Here is a 21,610-nt window from a genome sequence, read left to right as displayed (position 1 = left end):
GATAGAACAAAATGAATCAAGGTTGTTTAGGTACTTATGATGAGAAATAGCAGAGACAGACATGATCTGAAGGAAATAAGTACATATGTAAATAAAAAATAAATTCTGCTAACTCCTTGTATACAGACAAGGACTATACTTCGGAATACGATTTGCTATATAGAGCAGCACACAATCTCTCACCACACTGTCTCATGTGTAACTGAAGAGCCTAGACAAGTATGATCCTGTTGCTGGTGTCCAAGGTCGTCCCCTACCCCTCCCAACTTGAGGGAGGTCTGCTCTCTCAGCCAATAGGAGAGCACTAGTGCTTCTCTCAATCCAGGCTCAATCCAGCCTAGAGTGGTCGCATTAAGATAAGCTGTAGAGAAAACTTGACATGATAGAAGAAAACTCACTGCAGTTTTGAAATCAAACTCAACAAGAATTATGTTAAAAAGTGTTCCCCTGTGTAATATGACAAAGGCAAAACATATTATGCTTGATATTGCGCCTACAAATAGGAGAGGTATGAAAGAGCAGAAATAAAAAAGAGTTTAAAGAAATTTTAAAATGGAATGCCTGTCTTACCACCACTTCCCTTCATATTCAAAAAATATAAAAGTTGGAACAAAAGTTGAACAAATACAGAGTAACAACCCAAGGAGAGCAATAATCACTCTAAAGAAGTTACAGGGAAAAGAGGAGACACCTCTCTCCAAAAAATATACACACATACACACACACAAACACACACACACACGCGCGCGCGAGAGAGAAAAGAAAAAAAAAGAATACCGGGGGGGCGGGGGAGGAGAAAAAAAGATATCCTCCTAACCACATCTTTTGAGAGGTTGTCAAACTAGGGCCCGTAAGCCAAATCAGGCAACTCCATTTTAGCAAATAAGGTTTTATTAGAACACAGCCATGCTCATTCGTTTATATGTGGTTGATGGCTGCTTTTGTGCTACATCAGCTGAGTTTAGCTGCAACAGGGACTATGTGGTCTACAAAGCCTTAAATATCTATTACTTAGTCTTTTACAGAGAAAGTTTGCAAATCTTGATATAGAACTATGTTGTCCAATACAGTAGCCACTAGCCCAATGTAGTGTTGAAATTTAAATAATTAAAATAAAATTTAAACTTCAGTTCCTCAGTTATATCAACCACATTGCAAGTGTCCAATAGCCATGTGGATTTAACGGCTATTGTACTGGACAGTGTAGATATAGAATATTTTCATCAACAAAGGAAGTTCTACTGGACAGGACTTATCTGGAACTATATTTTAATTATTGCTTTTTAAAAAATGCTATAGTGAAAAAAACAAACAAACAGAAGCAGGAAGATTCCATTCAGAAAAACGGAAATTAGTAACATTAGGAAAGGAAATAATGCAAAAAATCAAAGACACTAGTCTATGAAAATACTATTAAAATATATTTTTTAAATATTTCAAAGTTATTGAGAGAAAAAAATACATGAATTTTAAGAAAAGCCAAAGATAAAGATAAAGCATCAAAAATGAGAATCTAAATATCATCATAGATATGGAAGATAATATAAAAGAATTCAATGTACAGTAGTCCCTCTCTATATCACGGTTCACTTATCGTGGCCTCACTGTATCGCGGGATTTTTTAAAATATATTTAATTATTTATCGCAGATTTTTCGCTATATCACAGGATTTTGCGGTACTGTATACATATGTTGTTAAAGTTACGTAGGTTTAAGAGTGTAGAATATGTTTAAGAACATAAGCAGTGTTTATAAAAGTGTGGAAAAGGTTAATATGGGAGTGGGAAAGGTTAATAAGGGACTGGGAACAGTTTATAAGCGTGTGGGAAGGGTTTATAAAGCCTTAAAATATATATAAATACTAAAATAAATATAAGGGTCCTACTTCGCAGATTTTCACCTAGCGCGGGGGGGGGGGGTGTCTAGAATGTAATACCAACGATAAGTGAGGGAATACTGTATAGAATACAATTAATTAATGCTGTCAAATTTGAAAACAGAAAATTTTTTCTCAAGAAATTATAATTCAAAATAAGGTAGAACAAGTAGATAGAGCAAGAGTCATGATCGAAGTTTTATGGAAGTTGTGCAATACAGGGTTCCAGTTGAGCTCTGAGCTGCCAGAATACCATGAGGCCGTGTAGTAAGCCGCCACAATACCTATAATGATCTTTGCCTGCATTGACACAATGGGAATATGAACCCTAGGTCTCAGAAAAGCCACTGAAAGAACACCCAAAGGGGTACCCATTGTTTCAAGGTGTACCTTAAACAGGTCACTGCAGTCTTTCCATTGTACCTGAAGACTTCTCAGAATATCAGACTGTTGGAATCCTTGAAGAAAAATGGTCCCACTATGTGGTCACTTGGATGATATACATATTGCTTATGGAACTCTCAGACTGAGATTTTATATAGCTGATTTAATTGGGGGGGGACATCTTTATTTTTTTAGATGCTTTATTATTTTAGAAATGTTTGAGGGTTACAGAAGAATTGAAAGTAAGCTACAGAAATTGTCCATAGACTCTTGATCCTACACATATGTAGCTTCCCCCATTATCACCCACCAGAATGGTATCGGGTTGGCCAAAATGTTTGTACGGTTTTTTCCACAAAATGAAAGACACATTTTTCATTTTCACCAATAACTTTATTGATTTGGGTATTTTAAGTATGTGGGTTATCTCCCACATGACATCACATTAATTGTTCTCAATTAATGTCTCAATTTGATCACTATCAACTGGTCTACCTGACCATGGAGCACCATCCAGGGAGAAATCTCCAGCATGAACCTTCTCAAACCACTTTTGACATGTTCTATCAGTCACAGCACCTTCTCCATATACTGCAAAAAACTGTTTTGTTTTTGGTTCTTTTTTTGCATTTCACTTGCATTTTTACTTTTCCTGAAATAATAAAACTTAAAATGTTACATACTTTCTTCCATCTTCAATATTAAAATAGCTACACAAAAATTCACCAATTCTGATATATTTTTTTTAATGAATGCTGATATGACAGCTGTCACAATACAATCTAACAAAATTATTTCAAATGAAGTTCAAGACAACTAAGCACTACTAAAGCAATTTTATGGAAAAAAACAAATGAACTTTTTGGTCAACGCAATACTTTTTTTTTTTTTTAACTAAGAATGAACCTAAATTGACACATCATAATCACCTAAAGTGCATAGTTTACTACAGGGTTCGCTTTTGGTGCTGTACATTCTACAGATTTGGACCAAAGTATAATTACATATATCCATGATTATATTACCATACAGAATATTTTCACTGCCCTAAAAATCTGTATTCTGCCTATTCATCAATCCCTCCAACCACCTCTGGTAACCACTGATCTTTTTTATTGCCTCATAGTTTTGTCTTCTCCAGAATATCATATAGCTGGAATCAGTATGTAGCTTTTACAGATTGGCTTTTTATGCTTAGTAATTTGCATTTAAGGCTCCTCCATATCTTTGATGGCTTGAGAGTTCATTTGTTTTTAGCACTGAATAACAGTTCATTGTCTGGATGTAACACACTTCATTTATCCATTCACCTACTGAAGGATATCTTGGCTACTTTCAAGTCTGAGCCATTATGAATAAAGCTGCTATAACCACTCATGGGCAGGTTTTTATATGGATATATTTCAGCGCCTTTGGGTAAGTGTCAAGGAGCACAAATGCTGGATCATATGGTAAGAATATATTTCGTTCTCCAAACTATCTTCCAAAATGCCTGTACCAGTTTGCATTCCTGTCAACAATGTATGAAAGTTCCTGTGACTCGACACCCTAGCCAGCATTTGGCATTGTCAGTGTTCTAGATTTTGGTCATTATAATAGTTGTGCATTAGTATCTCAATGTTGTTTTAATTTTCATTTCCTTGATGACATATGACATGGAGCACCTCTTCATATGCTTACTTGCTATCTGTATCTTCTTTGGTCAAGTATCTGTTATGGTTTGTGCCCTATTTTCAAATCATGTTGTTTTCTTGTTACTAAGAGTTCTTTATATATTTTGGATAACAGTACTTTATTAAATGTATCCTTTGCAAATATTTTCTCTCAGTCTGTAGCATTTCTTCTCATTCTCTTGACATTGTCTTTCATAGAGTAGAATTTTTTAATTTTTATGAAGTCCAGTGTATTATTTCTTTTATGAATCATGTCTTTGGTGTTGTATCTAAAAACAGCATCACCATACCCAAGGTTCTCTAGGTTGTCCCTTATGTTATCTTCCAGGTGTTTTATAGTTTTGCATTTTACATTTAAGTATGTGATCCACTGTGATTAATTTCTGTGAAAGGTGTAGTAAGGTCTGTGTCTGGAATTTTTTTTTTTTTTTTGCATGTATATTCTAGGTGTTCCAGCACAGATTGTTTAAAAAGCTATCTAGACCATTATGTTGCCTTTGTTCATTTGCCAAAGGTCAGTAGACTATAGTTGAGTCTATTTCTGCGCTCCCTATTCTGTTGCACCAATTTGTCTATTCTTTTGCCCACAGCACACTGTTTTGATTACTATAGCTTTATATTAAGTCTTGAAGTTTAGCAACATTAGTCTTTCCACTTTGTTCCTCTCTTTCAATATTGTGTTAGCTATTCTGGGTCTTTTGCCTCTCCATCTAAACTTTTGAATCAGCTTATAAATCTCTATGAAGTAACTTGCTAGAACTTTGATTGGAATTGCATTGAATCTATAGATGTTAGGAGGAACTGACATCGTGACAACATTGAGTCTCTTATCCATGAAAATGGGATGTCTCCATTTATTTAGTTCTTCTTTGACTTTTTTCATCAGTTGTGTAGTTTTCTTCATATAGGTATTGTACATTTTTTTAGATTATGTCTAAGTATTTCTTTTTGTTTTTTTGGATACTAATATAAATTGTATTTCTTTTTGTTTTTTTTGGATACTAATATAAATTGTATTTCTTTTTAATTTCCAATTACACTTGTTCATACCGGTCTACTGGAGCTGATTTTATTTTGATAGGATGGTGAGATGGCTTTACTGAAATGTGTTAAGCGGAAATGAGATCTGAATGTTATATAGAAGTTAACTAGTGGTCTTTTGGGAGAATGGAACTTGGTAAGTACAGGAAAATAAATGAATGCCAGAGTGCAGAGCAAGGGAATTTAGAGTGATGTGCTTAAAGAAATAGGTAGAGGGAACTACATGTAGGTCCTTAAGAAGTTGTGTTTTTATATTATATGACCATACTTCTCTTTTGAAAAGATCAGTGTGTCTCTGCAAGAGAACAAAAGATGAGGGCTAAATGCACTAGAATGGATTAGAGAGCTATTAAGAGGTGAACTCCGCAGGCTTTGATAATGGAATGGATATGCAAAATGCAGCTTGAGAGGGGAACTGAGTGTAGTGAAGTTCCATAGCTTAGGAAACAAATTCTACAAATTGTCCTATCATTTAACAAGATATAAAACGCTAGAGGAAGTTCAATCTGGGGCATTTTGAGTTTGAGGTTCCACTAAGACTTTTAAGAAACAGTTAAAGTATCTGAATTTGATTCTGGAGATCAGAGAAGCAATCTGGACTATAAATGTTACATATTGATATATACAGTAAATTGTAACTGAGGTCCTGGGAGTGGATGAAGGTAAGACCTGAAAAAAACAGAAAATGGTCTTAAGGACCCCAAGATTTAATGGCAGAATGCAAGAGCCTAGCTTTCTTTTACATCCTGTATTAATCCCTCTCCTGTTCTCCAGGTTCAATTCCTTCTACTTCATTCGGGTCCTTTTATCAATTGTCTAGAGTTGGTTTCCAGTATCTTTATTTTCTATCTCTCTGAAACAACAAAACTTTACCCTTGAATTTTTGTCATCACCCTCTATCGCGCCCACCCCACTTCACAGCAAAGTTTTCTAAAATGTAAAATGGTCTACTTTTATGGAACACTCAACTGTACTGGCCATTCAGTTCTAAATACAATAGACTTTTCAGTTTACTACTCTATCAAATCTGCCCTTAACAAAGCCAAAATAAAACCATTATTATTAAATCAAATAATCACTTTCCAATTGTTATTTTGTTTCTCTGTCCAGCTTTTAAATGTTTATGTTCCCCAACATTTATCCTCAACTCTTTTTTCTTCTCATTCTAAAGTATATACATTTCCTTAGTGAGTGCAACTCACTAAGTAAACTTCCACCATGTTCTAATTAATTTCAAACCCATATTTCATCTACAGATCCCTCTTTTCACTTAGCCCATTGTGTACTGGATATTTCCCTTTGGATACTCCATGGGTTCTTCCAATTAAACATATTAAAAAAAACTCATTTTATGATTTCCCATTCCCTAAAACAACCAACATAATTACAAAATTCTGCTGTTCCTCCTTAATTCTTTATTCTCTGTCATTCACAAAGCTGTTCAAGGCAGAAACCTATTCACCATCTTTGATTCCTCCTGTCAACCTTCCTTGAACATATCAATTCTACATCTTACAGTGATCTTTTTTTTTCACTGCTTTCAGAGGGAGAAACATCCACTGGTTGCCTCCTGTAGGTGCCCAGACCAGGAATTGCATGCACCTGGCCTGGGAACGAACCCTGCAACCTAGGAACGTGCCCTGACCAGGAATCAAACCTGCAAACCTTCAGTTAGGAGACAGCACTCCAACCAACTGAGCCACACCAGCCATAGCTACCCAGTATAGTAGTAGTCTCTTAATACATTCCATTCTCTTTATCCCATTCACACATTCAGACAATCTATTTTCTTCTAGCATATATTTAGTCAAAACACAAAGATCAGGTTAAGCTTCTTTCTCGGGAGAAACTTTCAAGGCTCCTCTTAGTCCCAGTTAGGTATCCTACATTTGTCCTCCAAAGTATTTACAGTATGCTTTATTATTCTATTTATTCATTTCTCTCCCCCAACTGTGCACTCAAGGAGGGTGTAGACTAAGTATTCTTTCTCCTATAACCTGAGCACTTAGCACATTCCCTGGGGCTTAATTAATTGTAATTAATTACTAATAGCACACCTTAACATATACCTTTTTAACTCTTCACTTCTACAAACACTTCATTTATCCCAATGTCTTATATTCAACTCTACATACTGGTAAATTCAAATATTTGGGGGGTTTTGCTTTCAGAGCAGAGGTTTAGTCTTTGTAAAAAAAGAAAAATTAAGATAGATTAAATCATTTATTCTATGGTAGTGTTATACCATACCAAAGAATAGCCTAATTTCAGGAAGTCCTTGATGTGCATACATGTCATGCTTCCCAAATTCTATTTAAAGTTGAAAAACATAGTTGAAAAACAATTCTTCAGTTCTAGTAATAAGACAAACAAAGCATCACATCATCACCTTTAGAAAACTAAAGGGTAAAGTAAACAGAGTAAGAGACACAGGAATATGAAGCAAAAACAACCTATAAAAAAAATCAGTATTTGCCTTGACTAGTGTGGCTCAGTTGGTTGGGTGTCAATCCGCAAAGCGAAAAGTCGCCAGTTCCCTGGTCAGTCACATGCCTAGGGTGCAGGTTACATTCCTGATTGGGGCTCCTGAGAGGCAATTGAACCATGTCTGTCACATCAATGTTGCTCTCCCTCCTTTTCTCCCTCCCTTCCCCTCTATCTTAAAATAAAAATAAAATCTTTTTTAAAAATCAGTATTTAAGAGCAACAAAAAAATCCAAGATGTTTCAATTTGATATTAAACTACTTTGTCACTTTTCGTTTTGCTCTTCTTAGTACTTATTTACTACAGGGCAAAATTAGTACATATTGTCCAATGTGCTCAAGTGCTATTCCATTTTCTCATATGTTAATGTTGTCTCCCCCAAATGAGAACATTTTTACTTCTGTAGGCCTAAAATGACAAGATTAGGTCTAAGTAGTCAGTAAGCACTCAACGGCTATTTACTAAATGATTTAGATTATAGATTTATACTGGCAAAATGAAAGTATCTAACCCTCATCAAGCTTTCCACTTGACATAGTTAAATACAACTTGAGATTTTTTTCCTGAAATTTTTCTTTAAAAAAACAAACAAAAAATCCAAAAAAACAAAAGACCTCCCCAAATGAAAAACTCTAGTCACTATTTAGCAATACTAATCTTGATTTATCTAATAGAATCTGTCGAAGAGTTTCAATGGGTCATTGAGATTTAAAACAATTCACTGGCAAGAACTGCAATGAGGTTTGGATGTATTTTGAAAGTATCATACATCACTGTCAAAACTAGTCATAACTTTGTAGAACAGGTATGATTTGGGAGCCTTTTTCAGTTTAGCCTTGTCAATCATGAATGCTTTTAAAAATACCCCCCGACACACACACACACACACACACACACACACGCAGACACACGCATACTCAATTTTAAGAAAAATTTTAAACCCAAAGACGCAGCTTTAAATTACATTATCCCCGCCCCCGTACATAAAATTCCTATTCTAATAAGAAAGCTCTCAATTCAAAGTTCACTAGAAAAAGAAAGTACATACACAACTAATTCTTATCAGTTGTTTTGGAAAGAAAACTCAAGTATTTTGCTATTTGAATGTCCCTTAACAGCAAACAATTAAATGTGTGAACAAGGTTGTCAGAGTAACACTTGTCATTCACACCACTTACGGAAAGGCGCTCCAAGACTTACAGAAAAACCAATTAAAATTAACGAAAGCTTCTCACGGGGACTTGTCAGAGAAGTACCTTTTGTCATTTGGTCTCTGAATCAAGAGGAAATCCAAATCGCCTCAAAGCTCAAGAGTTTTATCCAGCCCACCTACCACTGACGCACTGAGCCCAGATGCTCAGCAGGCAATTTATTAAGGTGAGTTCCAATTCCTTTCATATAACACAACCATTCAAATAAAAAAGAAAAAGAAAAAGACTTGATAGGGAACACAATGAATTTTCAATCAGAGTCAAAAGAGAAAGGGGAGGGGAAATGTGTATTTCCTCTTTACAGACAGACGCGCCTAGCTGCAAAATCCTAATGGTAGCTAGCTGCTTGATATATCGCTCTACCAACCGTTTCTTTAACTCAACGTGAATGAAGACACTCAAAACCAGAGCAACGTGTGACGACGTTACCCACCCCCAGCCCCAAACAAACACGAGAAACTAACCCAAGACTCAGGTGGGCCTTCTCACCTGGGTCCTGCAGACGTCCACCGCCCTTACGTAAGCGCACGTTTCAGCAATACGCCTTGCGATTGGTAGACTGTAGACGGATATTTCAGTCCTATTGGCTAAAAAGGCTGCTAGGAGGCGGGAGTTTGGGGCTGGCTGTGACAGGCCCGCTGCTTGAGATCTCAGAGCTTCTATTGGATCAACGCGAGAAGCGCCAATATGGCGGCAGTAGGGGCTTGCGGCTCCGGCACTGGGAGTACTGGAACTCTGGCGGCGGCAGCTAGCAAAAACAACGTCACCAGTTTCCAGAGGAAGGGTCCTAGAGCCAGCGGTACCGAGAGCGGCGGCACTCGACTGGTGTCTATCGCAGGCACACGACCGTCGGTGCGGAACGGACAGCTGCTGGTATCAACCGGGCTCCCAGCCCTGGACCAGCTCTTAGGTCGGTTCAGAACTGAGATCTGGGCTCAGCAGAGGGAAAGCTTAGGGAGGGAACTTGCTGCGGGAGCTGCCCTGACCCCACATCTGTCTGTGGCCACTTAGCCCTCGGACCGGGCGGGGAAGGATAGCCTGGTCTGATAGAGATGGAAGGGAGGAGTGATTGCATGGAGACGCATAAATGCTGTTAACTAAAGCTGTTCTAGTGCTCCCACTTTCTGCTCTGGTTCCTGCCCACCAGCCTTTTTCTGGATTACGACGGGATCCCTACGTGCTTTTACCTTGGTCACGGGGAATTATTAATGTTTGGAGACGGTTTGGCTTTCTTCTCTAAATCCCCTCCTGGTCTCCCCCCAACCCCAGGTAGTTCATGGTTTGTGTTAACCTGCAAAAGTCAGTTTCATTGTGAGAGATGGGTTTCGTTATCAAATGGTGAAAAAAGTAACTTTCCGTCTTTCACCGCCAGGCTGCTTATCTCCCGGTTCTGAATCTTTAAATAAACCATATGGGCTTTAAGAGAATGGGTATTAAAGGCTTATGTGGATCCAAAGTAGTTACAGCCTATGGTTGATGCTGAGAGTCACACCCGTACCTGCGTTAAATACATGTATATATGCTTTTGTTAGATTTTTTTCCTCTATATAACTTGCTTCCCATAGTTAAGATTCCAAACAGTACGTTCCAAGTGCGTATTTTCACAAGAAAAAAAAGTGCAGTTCTTAGGCTTTCTTATAATCTCTGGAATTTTTCATGACAAGCCTGTTATTAATATGCTTGTTTTATAACTGTTCTGTTGAAAGGATTGACCAGATTAGATGGGGAGAAAAGAGCTTCTGTGTTAATAAAGATTGTAAATTACTTAATTCTTATCTGAATGATGCTTCATTAAAAAATGATAAATATTTGTATTTCATAACTTAATAGTATGTGATGTATGTCAGTTAAATCTTGTACACTTTCATAAAATATTAGAAATGCCATTGCTTGTTCTTGTACTTCACTTGACATTTTATCTCTGTAATTCTACCCCCACCCCCCCACAAACCCCCCAACAACCCCTCCTAGGTTTAATGCAAAGGAAAGTGACAAGAAAAGGAAACCGAGAAAGTATATGGTCTCTTGGCCTCTGTTATTTCCTTAACTGGATCCTTGTTATTTCTACATAAATTTATATATTTTTACTTAATTGTGTCAAGTTTGTTGCCTTCCTAAATTGCGTGGTACTAGAAACAAAAAGGATTCAGTATATCTAGTTAGCATATATTTATCTCACCTTTATTTTTCCCTTGTGAGCCTTGAAGCAGTTTAAAAGTTCTAAGTTCAAATATAGGATCACACCCAAGTGTGATTATATATATAATATATATATTATATATATAATGTGTAATTATATATTTTATTTATACACGTGTGTGTGTATAAATTCATTGGGGATATGTAATTTCACTCACTTGATCCTGAAACTCTCCAAACAAAAAGATCACGTTTCTTTTTATGTTAGACCTTCAGTTCCTCATTAGAATAACAAAATATGCCTAGCATAGTTGCTGTCACTTTAGTAGATTTTCAGTAAGTACTTGACTGAAAGAAAAATAACATGTAGGGAAAAAGAAAAAAAAAAAAACCTGGACAAGAATTTATGAAATATGTAGTACAGAACTCTAAAACAGCAATTAAGTGACATGAACAGAGTCACAAAACCAATGACAACCTGGGATAATCCTTAGGCTCCAGATTTGGTCGTCTGCAAATGTTACAGCCTTTGCAAATTTTTTAGAACTGGTTTCAAGTGGTTTTAATCATTTTCTGAATCTGAGACTAATGATTTAACTATAGTTCCTTAAAGCACCCACCAAAAAGGTAACCCAAAGCAACTTCCTTGTGTGTTTCTACAGAGATATAAACTTGAACTGTAATTTCAAAAATTTCCAGATTTGCTTGGGGATGGGGACTCTAGTGTTTGACTGTGACAAGTGTTTGCTAAAAATCAGTGTTCATTAAGATGATTGAGATATCAGTTTTTGGATATTTTGAAATTTTTACATGTATATAGTTAATTCTTAAAGTGCAAAGAAGTGGAAGAAGTCATTATACTAGGAGTTACTACATTTGGAATAATTAATATGTGCAGAAGTATTTTAGTTGTTAATGACATTTTTGTATTTTGATGTTCTATTTTGTATGGCCCTGTGGAGCAAACCCTTTACGTTTGTTTTTCATTAAAACTATTTGAAAGTGAAACATTTGGCTGCTAATGTGTATACACATAGGTATAAACAAAACAGAATATGTTGTTACTCAAATGTTATTTGACTCAGATTGTGACAAGCCTAATATGACCAAATTGTGAGAAAATGTAACATTAATAGGATGTTATGATATTAGGATGATGAAACTATACTGTGACGTTGTGATTGTTGCCTAAATATATATTCAGTGATACTGTGTAACAAGTAAATACTCTATTGCTATTGCCATGCGGTGCAGTGAGTTTACTACTGCCACTGTGACATCATTATAATTTTAAGCACAGATGCAAAGTATACTTAAAAGGCATCATATAGGCTAATTGAATGTTAGTCATTTAATGATATGCTCATATTTCCATTGCTTACTCCAAAAGCAAAATGTTTTATAAATTTGAGAATTCCCTAAATCTGCATCTTTTAAACATGATATAATCATATTAAATATTTTTGTTCTGGCAACTTAATTTTACTGTTAGATATTGATATACATTTCCCAAGTTAGCTACATTTAAATTTTTCAGGTTCTGAGATTTCTTAATCCAGTTTCTGAACCCTGCCCTTCCAGGAAATTTATATTGTTATTTGATGATACTATATGTAAGTATTCCATTGTTCTCCTTCCAGGAATTTCCAAAGAGGTTATACAGTAGTGGGTAAAAGATTCTGGCAGAATTTCTTTTTTCCTAGCATCCAAGGTATAGTCCATTTTAGGACCATATTGTCTAATCTGGAGGAATTATCCCCCAGCTTCAGCCTTCAAAAAGAAACTTGAAGGAAAGGTGACTTCAGGCTTGACAGGTTGAACCTCTTTGCTGTTCAAAGCTTACTAAATTTTGGCAGTCAAGTGAATGGCACATAGGGATTTGGGGTAAATAATAGTCTAGGAAGAGTATTCCAAAGAAGCTTGATAGTAGCTGCCATTTTCAATACTGATACCAAAAAATAAATACTGGTGAGCTATGTCCTTCCTTTACTCCTGGAGTCCCCAACCCCCAGTACCAGTCCGGGGTCCGAGCTCCGCCTCTTGTCTCCTTCCCGCCCCTTCCACAGCCAGCAAGCCTGGGAAGCTCACCTGAGTTCACCCACTAGCCCCCCCAAACCCCAAACCCCGCCCGCCCTGGCCCTTTTCCCACGAAACCAGCCCCCCGGTGCCAAAAAGGTTGGGGACCACTGCTTTACTGTGTCTTTAGAGTGTGGGAAATGTACATTGAGTTTGGAGTATAAAATAATCCTGATTATAATATTTCAGCAACTAAAATCTGTAGCTTGTTCCTTTGTATTATGTAAAGTTGTTTCATGTGACTTAATCTACATAACCAGTGTCACTGTTTATAGCATTTTCTGTTTTTATTCCTATATTTGCCCAGCCAATAATTGTGATAATCTGGAGTTCTCTGAATGTTTTATGCTCCAAAAGAGAGAGACCAAAAAACAGACAAATAACTGCAATTAAATTTGAGGTGTGACATTAAGTATTTAAGGATATTGCTATAAACTGAGGAAAGGATGTGAAGTTGCTTTTTATATTGCATTTTCCCTAAAATGCCTTTAAGCAAGACTTAAATTTATTCTTTTATAGAGAGCACTGGAAAGGACTTGTATAATTCACTGCTATCTTTTCTGGCTTTTTTTTTTCCATTTTCTCTAACTTTGAAAAGGAAATGTTCTTTTTGTAAAATAAGGCATCACTTCTGGGCCTTCATATTCTAATATATTAATTTGACCTTATTAAACCCAAATTTATAACTTAGAGATTTGTTCTGGGAAGTGTGGGAATTGAATACTTTTCTTTAATATTGATAGAATAAAATATTGAATTAATTTTTTAACTTGACACAAATTTTAAAAATACTTTTTCTCATATTTTAAAAATCATAGAATAGGAAGACATTGGCACTTAATCACAAGATCTTAAATTTTCTTATAATGTTTTTAAAGCATTAGACTTTTTTATAGTTTTAAGACAATGCTGTAATTTTTAAATTAAAATCTTGATGAAATTAATACTTTAAAATATCAAACTTGCAAAGTATCATCGAACTTGCAAAGTATCTTCAAGCTTTCAAACTTGTGTAATCTTACATTTGAATATAATATTCTACTGCTTGTATTTTTAGTAAGCTGGAGATAAATATATTTCTAGAGAAGGTCTAGAAGTAAAACCAAGTATTTATTTGCTTAATGACTTAGAAAGTGTCTTGATGATTTTTCTAAGATATGATTAAAGGAGAGAGGAGGTGGTTAAAAAAAAAAAAACATTTACTTCATTGTATATTTTATCATAAAATAATATGATTGCTTATTTACCTCATTACTTACCTGTCAAACATTTTAGTGGACTATAGGGAGAATATATTTCTATTTTAATTGGGAACTATAACTGTGAGGTCTGTGTTGCTTTTGAAATTAGATAAAATTATTAATGGATTACTGATTTTAAAGATACATGTATTAAAGCTAGCTTTGGTTGACTATATTTTGTCAAAATATACTGTTGTGGTTGGTTGGTTAGGCTTTTAAGTTTTGGGTGGAGAAATAGCTACAAAGTATTCGAACTTACTCTAGCTTAAAATACAGCTAGAGTTTAAGCCTATCGAGTGAGTATATCAAAATACCTTATACAGAGGTATTTTGGGGAAATGTAAAGTTTTGTCATGCTAAAATCAAATTTGGAAGACTAGAGGAACTTTGCTGCTATGTGTGAGTTTATGTATCTTAAATTATTTTACCTTATATGCATAGAATAAAAACTTCATTTAAAAATAGTTAATAAATCAGATTTATTTTATTCCCCATGACCAACCTTCAAAATGACCAACCTTTACCAGAGCCAATTTTAATTTGAGTCTAGTGAATTTATGTAATAGAGAAAAAAACCAAAATTTCACTTTTGTAAAGGAAGTCCTAGTGGGATAATAATTTGGCTTTTAAAAGTCATTGAAATGTCTCCATATTTTTTTGTTTCAAGTAGCAGACTTTCCAAACATTAGAATTCTAATGTACATGAGATCTTAAAAATTTGAATTGTGTTTTCTGAATTATCAGGAACAAGAGATTGTATTATTCTTACAATTACCTCTTTAGCATAGTCTGATTTACTGTTAAGGTGATCATCTTTTATAAAGCAACAGTATGTTTTCAGTGATTTGTTCTAATCAGGAAATAATTGCCAGAATGGTAAGGGTAGCTCTTACTGAGTACCTTTCTGGCCCACACACCTAAGCTAGGATCACTTCATTTAACTGGGAAACTGTTCCTTGATCTGTTTCATCATCCCACTGTGAATAACATTCAGAGAGTATCTTTGATTAAGTATTCCTTTACATGAAGCCTCAAAGATTTATAAAAATTCCTAATTTGAGAAGACATGAATGTAGACCCAGGAAAGTTTAGAGAAATCTAAATCCTTCTCATAAGGAATTGGTTAAGGAAAGAAAGGCAACTATTTTTATAGCACCTGCTTAAGACTAAACACTGCTGTGTCTGTTTTGTGCTTCTATTTCCTCTCCTTAAATATACACAAAATGGTGATTAGGTAGTTAAATGTTTATTTTTGCATGTAAAGGAGAGTAGGGAAATAAGGACTTAGAAAGTGTAATTTTTAAATTTTCAAAATGGATTAAAAAGTTAGTGGTGGTCTATATGTGGTGTTTTTTTTTAAGTATATTTTATTGATTATATTGTTACAATAGTTCCATATATGTGGTTTTTATGTAGCACAAACTATAATTAAGCATTTAACCTAATCTTGTCCCAAAGAAAACCTTTTTGCTCTGATCCTTTATGGCTGTTACCATTATATATATTTCAGTTTATATTAAACTTTCAGTTTGAAGAACATTTGAGGTTATCTTATGTATGGCTTTAAATGGTATAATGAAGGAACTTACCTAAATATGAAATAAAATACTATATTTTTTAGTCCCATAACAAACCCACTTAAACATAAAAATATATAAAAGTACTGGTTTCTTTTTTAATTGTTTTCTCATTTTGGAATGTTCTACTTACAGTCATGAAGTCACCAAATGGTGCATTGTATTCTATGTGACGTGTATTACCAAATTTTAAATTTTTCGAAAGCATAACATTTATGCTACTTACAAAGCAAAAAACAAACTCTATCAAAGGAACTTTTCATACTAGGTTTTTCTATAAAACATTTGCCACTACAAACCTTTTGGGAGGAAAGTTCTTTATTAGCGTTCTAATGTTTGTTTGGCAATGTTTTGCCTCCCACCCCCGCAAAACCCCCAAACATTATAATTACATTGTCTTCAGTTTTCCAACAATGTTGAGTAATTTCTTTTTCTTTTCTCTTTACTTTTTTCAATTTGTATTTTATTTATTAAAACAGCATCTTAAATGAGTACATTTGAAGATTACTTAGACATGTATGGGTGAGACACATGTATTCTGCCTCCAGACAATGCTTGGTGGCCTCTTGGGCTCTCTGGCCGGACTACTATCTGAGTGCCTCAGGGATGGGGACTAGTATGTTCCAACAAATAAGTTCCTAATATAATCCTGACTTTTCTCAGGCATGAGCTTTCTTAACACACCCTACCAGGCATGTAGTATGATAAGTCCGTTTTGCAGTTCAGAACACAGAGGCATCAAGAAATGTGTTAACTGCCCAAGACAGGAAGCTAGTGATTAGTAGAACATGAGTTAGGTCCGGGTTACCCCAAAGCCTGTCTTTTTTTTTTTAATTGGATTTATTGGGGTGACATTGGTTAATAAAATCATACAGGTTTCAAGTGTACAATTCTATAACACATCATCCGTTTATTGTATTGTGTATTCACCCCCCCGAAGTCAAGTCTTCTTCCGTCATTATCCCCCCATTCCCTCTTCCACCTTTCTGCAACCCCCGAGTAGTTTTTTGTTCATTATACTTTCAGTACATTTCATATTTCTGTTTTGAAGTGAACTTGTGTTTTCAACATTAATTATAAGTAATAATACTTTACAGATGTTTTTAAAACAAAGTAGTCGAACGTCGTATCTTTTTAGTGTAGCTCTAGTTTCCTAAAGCTTGATTTTAAATTGATTTTCAATTAATCGTTATCTGAGTTATATGTTCATGATCATGTTATCCTAATTCAGATATTTAATAGAACATGTTCTAGTAATAGTGAAAGTTTATTTTTGTGATTGTGACTTTTTTGTTTGAAATGACAAAAATAATGTTTATTTTAAATTCTAAATATAGAACATGTCCAGACTTTGTGTATATTATTCATAATGAAAAAAGAATAAATTTTAATTATCAGGGCTTTTTTTTTCTCTCCAAGGCTTATTAGATTTGAGGATAAATATTAAAGTGGAATTCTATTATAATAACCTTTATTTTCTCTGTTGTACTTCTGTAGTAGTTAAGTTACTGTGCATATTTAATTCTTGGCTATTGAGTTAATTTATTAACAAGTGCTAAATATAACATTATTAGAATGCTTAACCACATTTATGTTGAATGCGGCATGGTCCTATCACAGGAGAATGGAGGGTTATACAGTATATTATGAAAGTAATTGTAATGTGTAGTGTGTAATTACATATAATATGTAATTATTTCATAATAGCACCTTAAGCAAAGTATTGCAAAGGTAATTAAAATGTTGTTTTCAACAGCAATTTTAAAGTTATTGGAAACCTGTCCTTTCTAAAGCTTAACTTTTATGCTAAAAGTAATGTGAAAATGCAGGTTAATTTTTCTTCTTGGTTTTGTTTTATTTCAGGTGGAGGTTTGGCTGTTGGAACAGTTCTTCTAATCGGTTAGTAAAGTGTACATACATGCTCTTCCTGATGATTTTTCTGTTGTATGTAATGATATTTTTGGAGTTTTCCTATTCTTTTTTTTTTTTTCTTCCAAGTTACTTTTTTTTTATTTTTTATTTTTTATTTTGGTTTTTCAATTACAGTTGTCCCCTTTTTCCCTAATTTCTCTCCCCCACCCATCCCAATAAGTTTTTTTAAGAATTAAAGTAAATTCCCTGGCTGCTGTAGCTCAGTGGATTGAGCGTCAGCCTGCGAGCCAAGTGTCTCTGGTTTGATTCCCAGTCAGGGCACATGACTAGGTTGCACGTCAGGTCCCCTGTTGGGGGGGCGCAAGTGAGATGCAACCACAAGGTGATGTTTCTCTCCCTCTCTTTCTCCTTTCCCCTCTCTCTAAAAATAAAGTAAATAAACAAATAAATAAATTATTTTAAAAAAAAAGAATTAAGGTAAATTAAAGAGGAGTTGCCTGAAATTTTAATTTAAACTTGAACTAAGTTAGGCAAGTATATCTTATAATGTAGCTCTTACATTTAAAAATATTCACAGGGCATTGTCTTCCATTTTTTAAAAGAAGACTAAAATTAATGCCAATTGATTTTTCTAGAGAATTTCATATTTAGAGTGGTATTATTGGAGTGATTAATTTGAGAAGTTGATGTTCTAATAAGTCTGTTGTATATGTCTCAGATTTTTATCAGAATTATTTTTTTTATTGAAAGATAAGTAACAAGCTAATGATCATATTTTTGTTCATTTTTAAAGGTACAATGGTTCTTACTTAAATATACATTCATTACCCTACCCTGTTTGCCTTATTTTTTTAGTTTAGATTAGAGAATGTTAGAATTGAAATGAACCTTGGCAGTTACATAATCAAAGCTCCCATGTAGCTGCCAATCACTTTTCCGTAATCCTTAACAGATATCAGACACCATTTGAGTACAGATTATTTAGTTTAAAGGACTCATTACTTTACAAAGCAATGTTTGTTGTTGAAAGTACTGTGATTTATTAGAAAGTTTCTTTTATTCAGGTTTAATCCATCTACCTGTCACCGATTTTTTGTTCCTCGTTTGCCCTCTAATACAATCCAGAATTGATCTATCTACTCTTTCACATGACACTCTTAACATAGTCGAAAAGAACTATTTTATCACCTCAAATCTTCTCCATACTAAAGAGACATGGTTTCTTAAACTGGTTTTTATGCATCTTGGTTTTCACCCTGGTTTTTCCCTTGTCACACCTTCTAGTCTGGAATTGTCTCTTCAGCTGTACCCAGACCTAAATGCAATATTCCACATTTTGAATGACCTATACAGAAATTCTAGAAATGATATCTGTCTCACTTTTTAAAAATTGACTTGTAGTAAATAAAGAATCATTGATTACGTTATGGAAAAATAATTTACAGTTTTTATAAAAATAAATAAATACACAAAATACGAAAGGATATATAGAAAAAAAAATAGGTTGTTCTTTCAGTTCTTCAGTCCCCATACCCAGAGACAATACTGTCCTGGTATTCCATCCAAATATTTCTACATAAGAAATCTACTTGGGAGCATTTAGCACCTTTGCTTTTTCCACTTAATATATCTAAGAGAAAAGTCCATGTGCATTCATATAGACATATTTTTCTTAACAACAGTATAGGATTTCATTGTATGAATATGCTATAATTTATTTAAATCATTCTCTACTGATAATTTTAGGTTAATTCCACTTCTATTACTAACAATGCTATTATGCAAATCTCATACATAAGCTTTGCATACATATATAAATATCTGGAGAAGAAATTTCTAGATAGAGATTTATTTGAGTGAGGCATGTTAAATTGTGTTAGATATTATTAAATTTCACTCCAAAAGGTTCATAACGCCTTATACTTCAATCAGCAATTACAACAATACCAGTTTGCCCTCACCTTTGGCAATACTATATATTATCAAACATGCTAATCTTTTCTAGTCCAAACAAATAAAAAGTGAGAATGGCATTTTATCATTTGAACCTGGGACTTGACTCATTCATGACCAACAATTTGGAGAATTATTATAATGGTTTAAAACATATGTATCTGAATTTTAATTATTTTCTCCAGAGAAAGTATCTGTGAATGATGCTGATAATGCGATGATGATTTATGATTTATTCAATAAATCTTCATTGAACACTTACGTGTATATTACAAATTGGGGTTACATATATAAATAAGGTGCCTTCCCATTAAGGATCTCTACATCTATGAAAGAGATATATGTAAAGCAAATAATTAAAATACAGTAGGTTAACATCAAAATAGGTCTGTTTATTATTATTACATTTTATCTTTGGTTGTAGCTAATACAATGAAATGCCATTGATTTTTGTATATTGATTTATAACAGCAACTTTTGAATAGTTCACAGAGTAACTTGTATTTTCTAAGTAGGCCATTATCTTCTGCAAATATTAACGGGGCTATTTCATAATAGATTTTCATATCTTGAAAGTGAGTGCTTCCATAACAAATACCTTAAAATATGGGAATGGGTTTGAAACCAGGCAGTGGGCGAAGGCCAGAAGGATTATAAGGAGCATATTATAGAAAGTCTAAATGGCTATGAACAGATTTTTAGTAGAAATATGTACTTTGAGGATGCTGCAGTGAAGGGGAAAAGAAAGTGAGGTCCATGTTACTAAAAGCTGGAGGAAGGGAGATCCTTGTTATTAGTGGCAAAAAGCTTTGGGACTTTGTTGTCTACAGTTTATGGAAAAAGAACACTTGCCTAACAAACTTGGTGATGTAGCGAAGGAGATTTTTTTATAAGTAATGAGGAAAAAACTCAAGTATAACTGAAGCACAGTAATAGATTTTTTTTTTTAAATGTATTTTTGATGAAATGCCAATTCGCCAAAACATATGCTGGGTATCCAATAACTATATGTTAAATTAATGATTAAATAAAAGCAAAGGGCTTGCCTTTATAGTCTTTCTGTAGAGCTATTACTTTGAATCTTGTCAGTATTATTTATGCCCTATCAACTTCTACATACATAAGATTTTTAAAAATTTGCATAACTTGGGAAAATTTAGTTTTTTCTTCTCTTAGCTTGTTTTCTTTATAAAATCTTAAAGCTAACTTTATAAGCATTTTTACATTTATTTGAAAGATTAGATTAGCAGAAGGAGCCTTATCTACTGAGTTCTCAACTTTTCTTCATTCCCAAGTCAATACAACTTGTACAAAGGATGAAATCCACAGTAAGATATGAATAGTTTTCCATGGCCAGTGTGGCTCAGTTGTTTGGAGTGTTGTCCTGTAAACTGAAAGGTCACGGGTTTGATTCCTCGTCAAGACACATGCCTAGGTTGTGGGTTCAGTCCCCAGTGAGGAACTGATTAATGTTTCTCTCCCTCTGTATGTCCCCTCCTTTCCTTCTCCTCAGGTGAGGATAAAAAAGAGGAAGGAAGGGAGGAAGGAAGGAAGGAAGGAAGGAAGGAAGGAAGGAAGGAAGGAGGAAGGAAGGAAGGAAGGAAGGAAGGAAAAAAGGAAGGAAGGAAGGAATTCTAAATGTAAATTAAATATGGAGATTTAAGATCAGTAGTTAGGAGCATAAGGCAGAAGAGAAAATTAAAACATAAAAATGATTTTCATTAATAACTTTTCACTGTAGATTTTCAATTTTTAACCATTTTCTCTTGAAATACATTACTTATTAACCAGACAATTCTGCATACATTTAAGTGTGTATATGCTCATGAGTTTGGCCTTACGGAGTAGTGTATCTACAGTTTCAGTAGCACTGTAACTATGGAAACGAGAGCTAGTGAGCACTGCCAGAAAACCCCAGGTAGATCTACTTTAGACCTTCTAAATACAACAGAATAAATTAATATGAATACATAAAAGGCCATTCTCTGAGGAGTAAATTGAAGCACTAAGGGATATCTGCATTTACTTTGAAAATTGAAGGGAGACTTTTCTTAAAACATGTTTAATTCTTTAGGACTGGA

General features: G+C 34.4%; 2 protein-coding genes across 6 annotated transcripts in view; one reads left to right on the top strand and one right to left on the bottom strand.

The window, feature by feature from the left end:
• Positions 1-9,178, bottom strand: part of IMMP1L (inner mitochondrial membrane peptidase subunit 1) — a 65,129-nt gene extending 55,951 nt beyond the window's left edge. For 3 of the 4 annotated variants that reach the window (XR_016508179.1, XM_090262990.1, XM_090263006.1), the window contains exon 1: positions 9,161-9,178. The gene's annotated coding sequence lies outside the window, so the exon portion shown is untranslated. The other variant, XM_090262999.1, reaches the window with a different exon arrangement.
• Positions 9,179-9,313: 135 nt separating this feature from the next.
• ELP4 (elongator acetyltransferase complex subunit 4) overlaps positions 9,314-21,610 on the top strand; it is a 223,004-nt gene continuing 210,707 nt past the window's right edge. Inside the window, exons 1-2 of one of the 2 annotated variants that reach the window (XM_090267603.1) lie at positions 9,314-9,581; positions 17,568-17,603. In XM_090267603.1, the coding sequence (XP_090123729.1) occupies positions 9,359-9,581; positions 17,568-17,603 (259 nt within the window). In that variant the 5' untranslated portion in view covers positions 9,314-9,358. The remainder of the gene's footprint in view (positions 9,582-17,567; positions 17,604-21,610) is intronic. The other variant, XM_090267602.1, reaches the window with a different exon arrangement.

Source organism: Furipterus horrens, unplaced genomic scaffold, assembly GCF_987537825.1.
Source record: "Furipterus horrens unplaced genomic scaffold, mFurHor1.1.pri manual_scaffold_2, whole genome shotgun sequence".
Lineage (NCBI taxonomy): Eukaryota > Metazoa > Chordata > Mammalia > Chiroptera > Furipteridae > Furipterus > Furipterus horrens.
The sequence above is the reverse complement of the archived record's forward strand: the minus strand, read 5'-3'. Positions and strand labels throughout refer to the sequence as shown.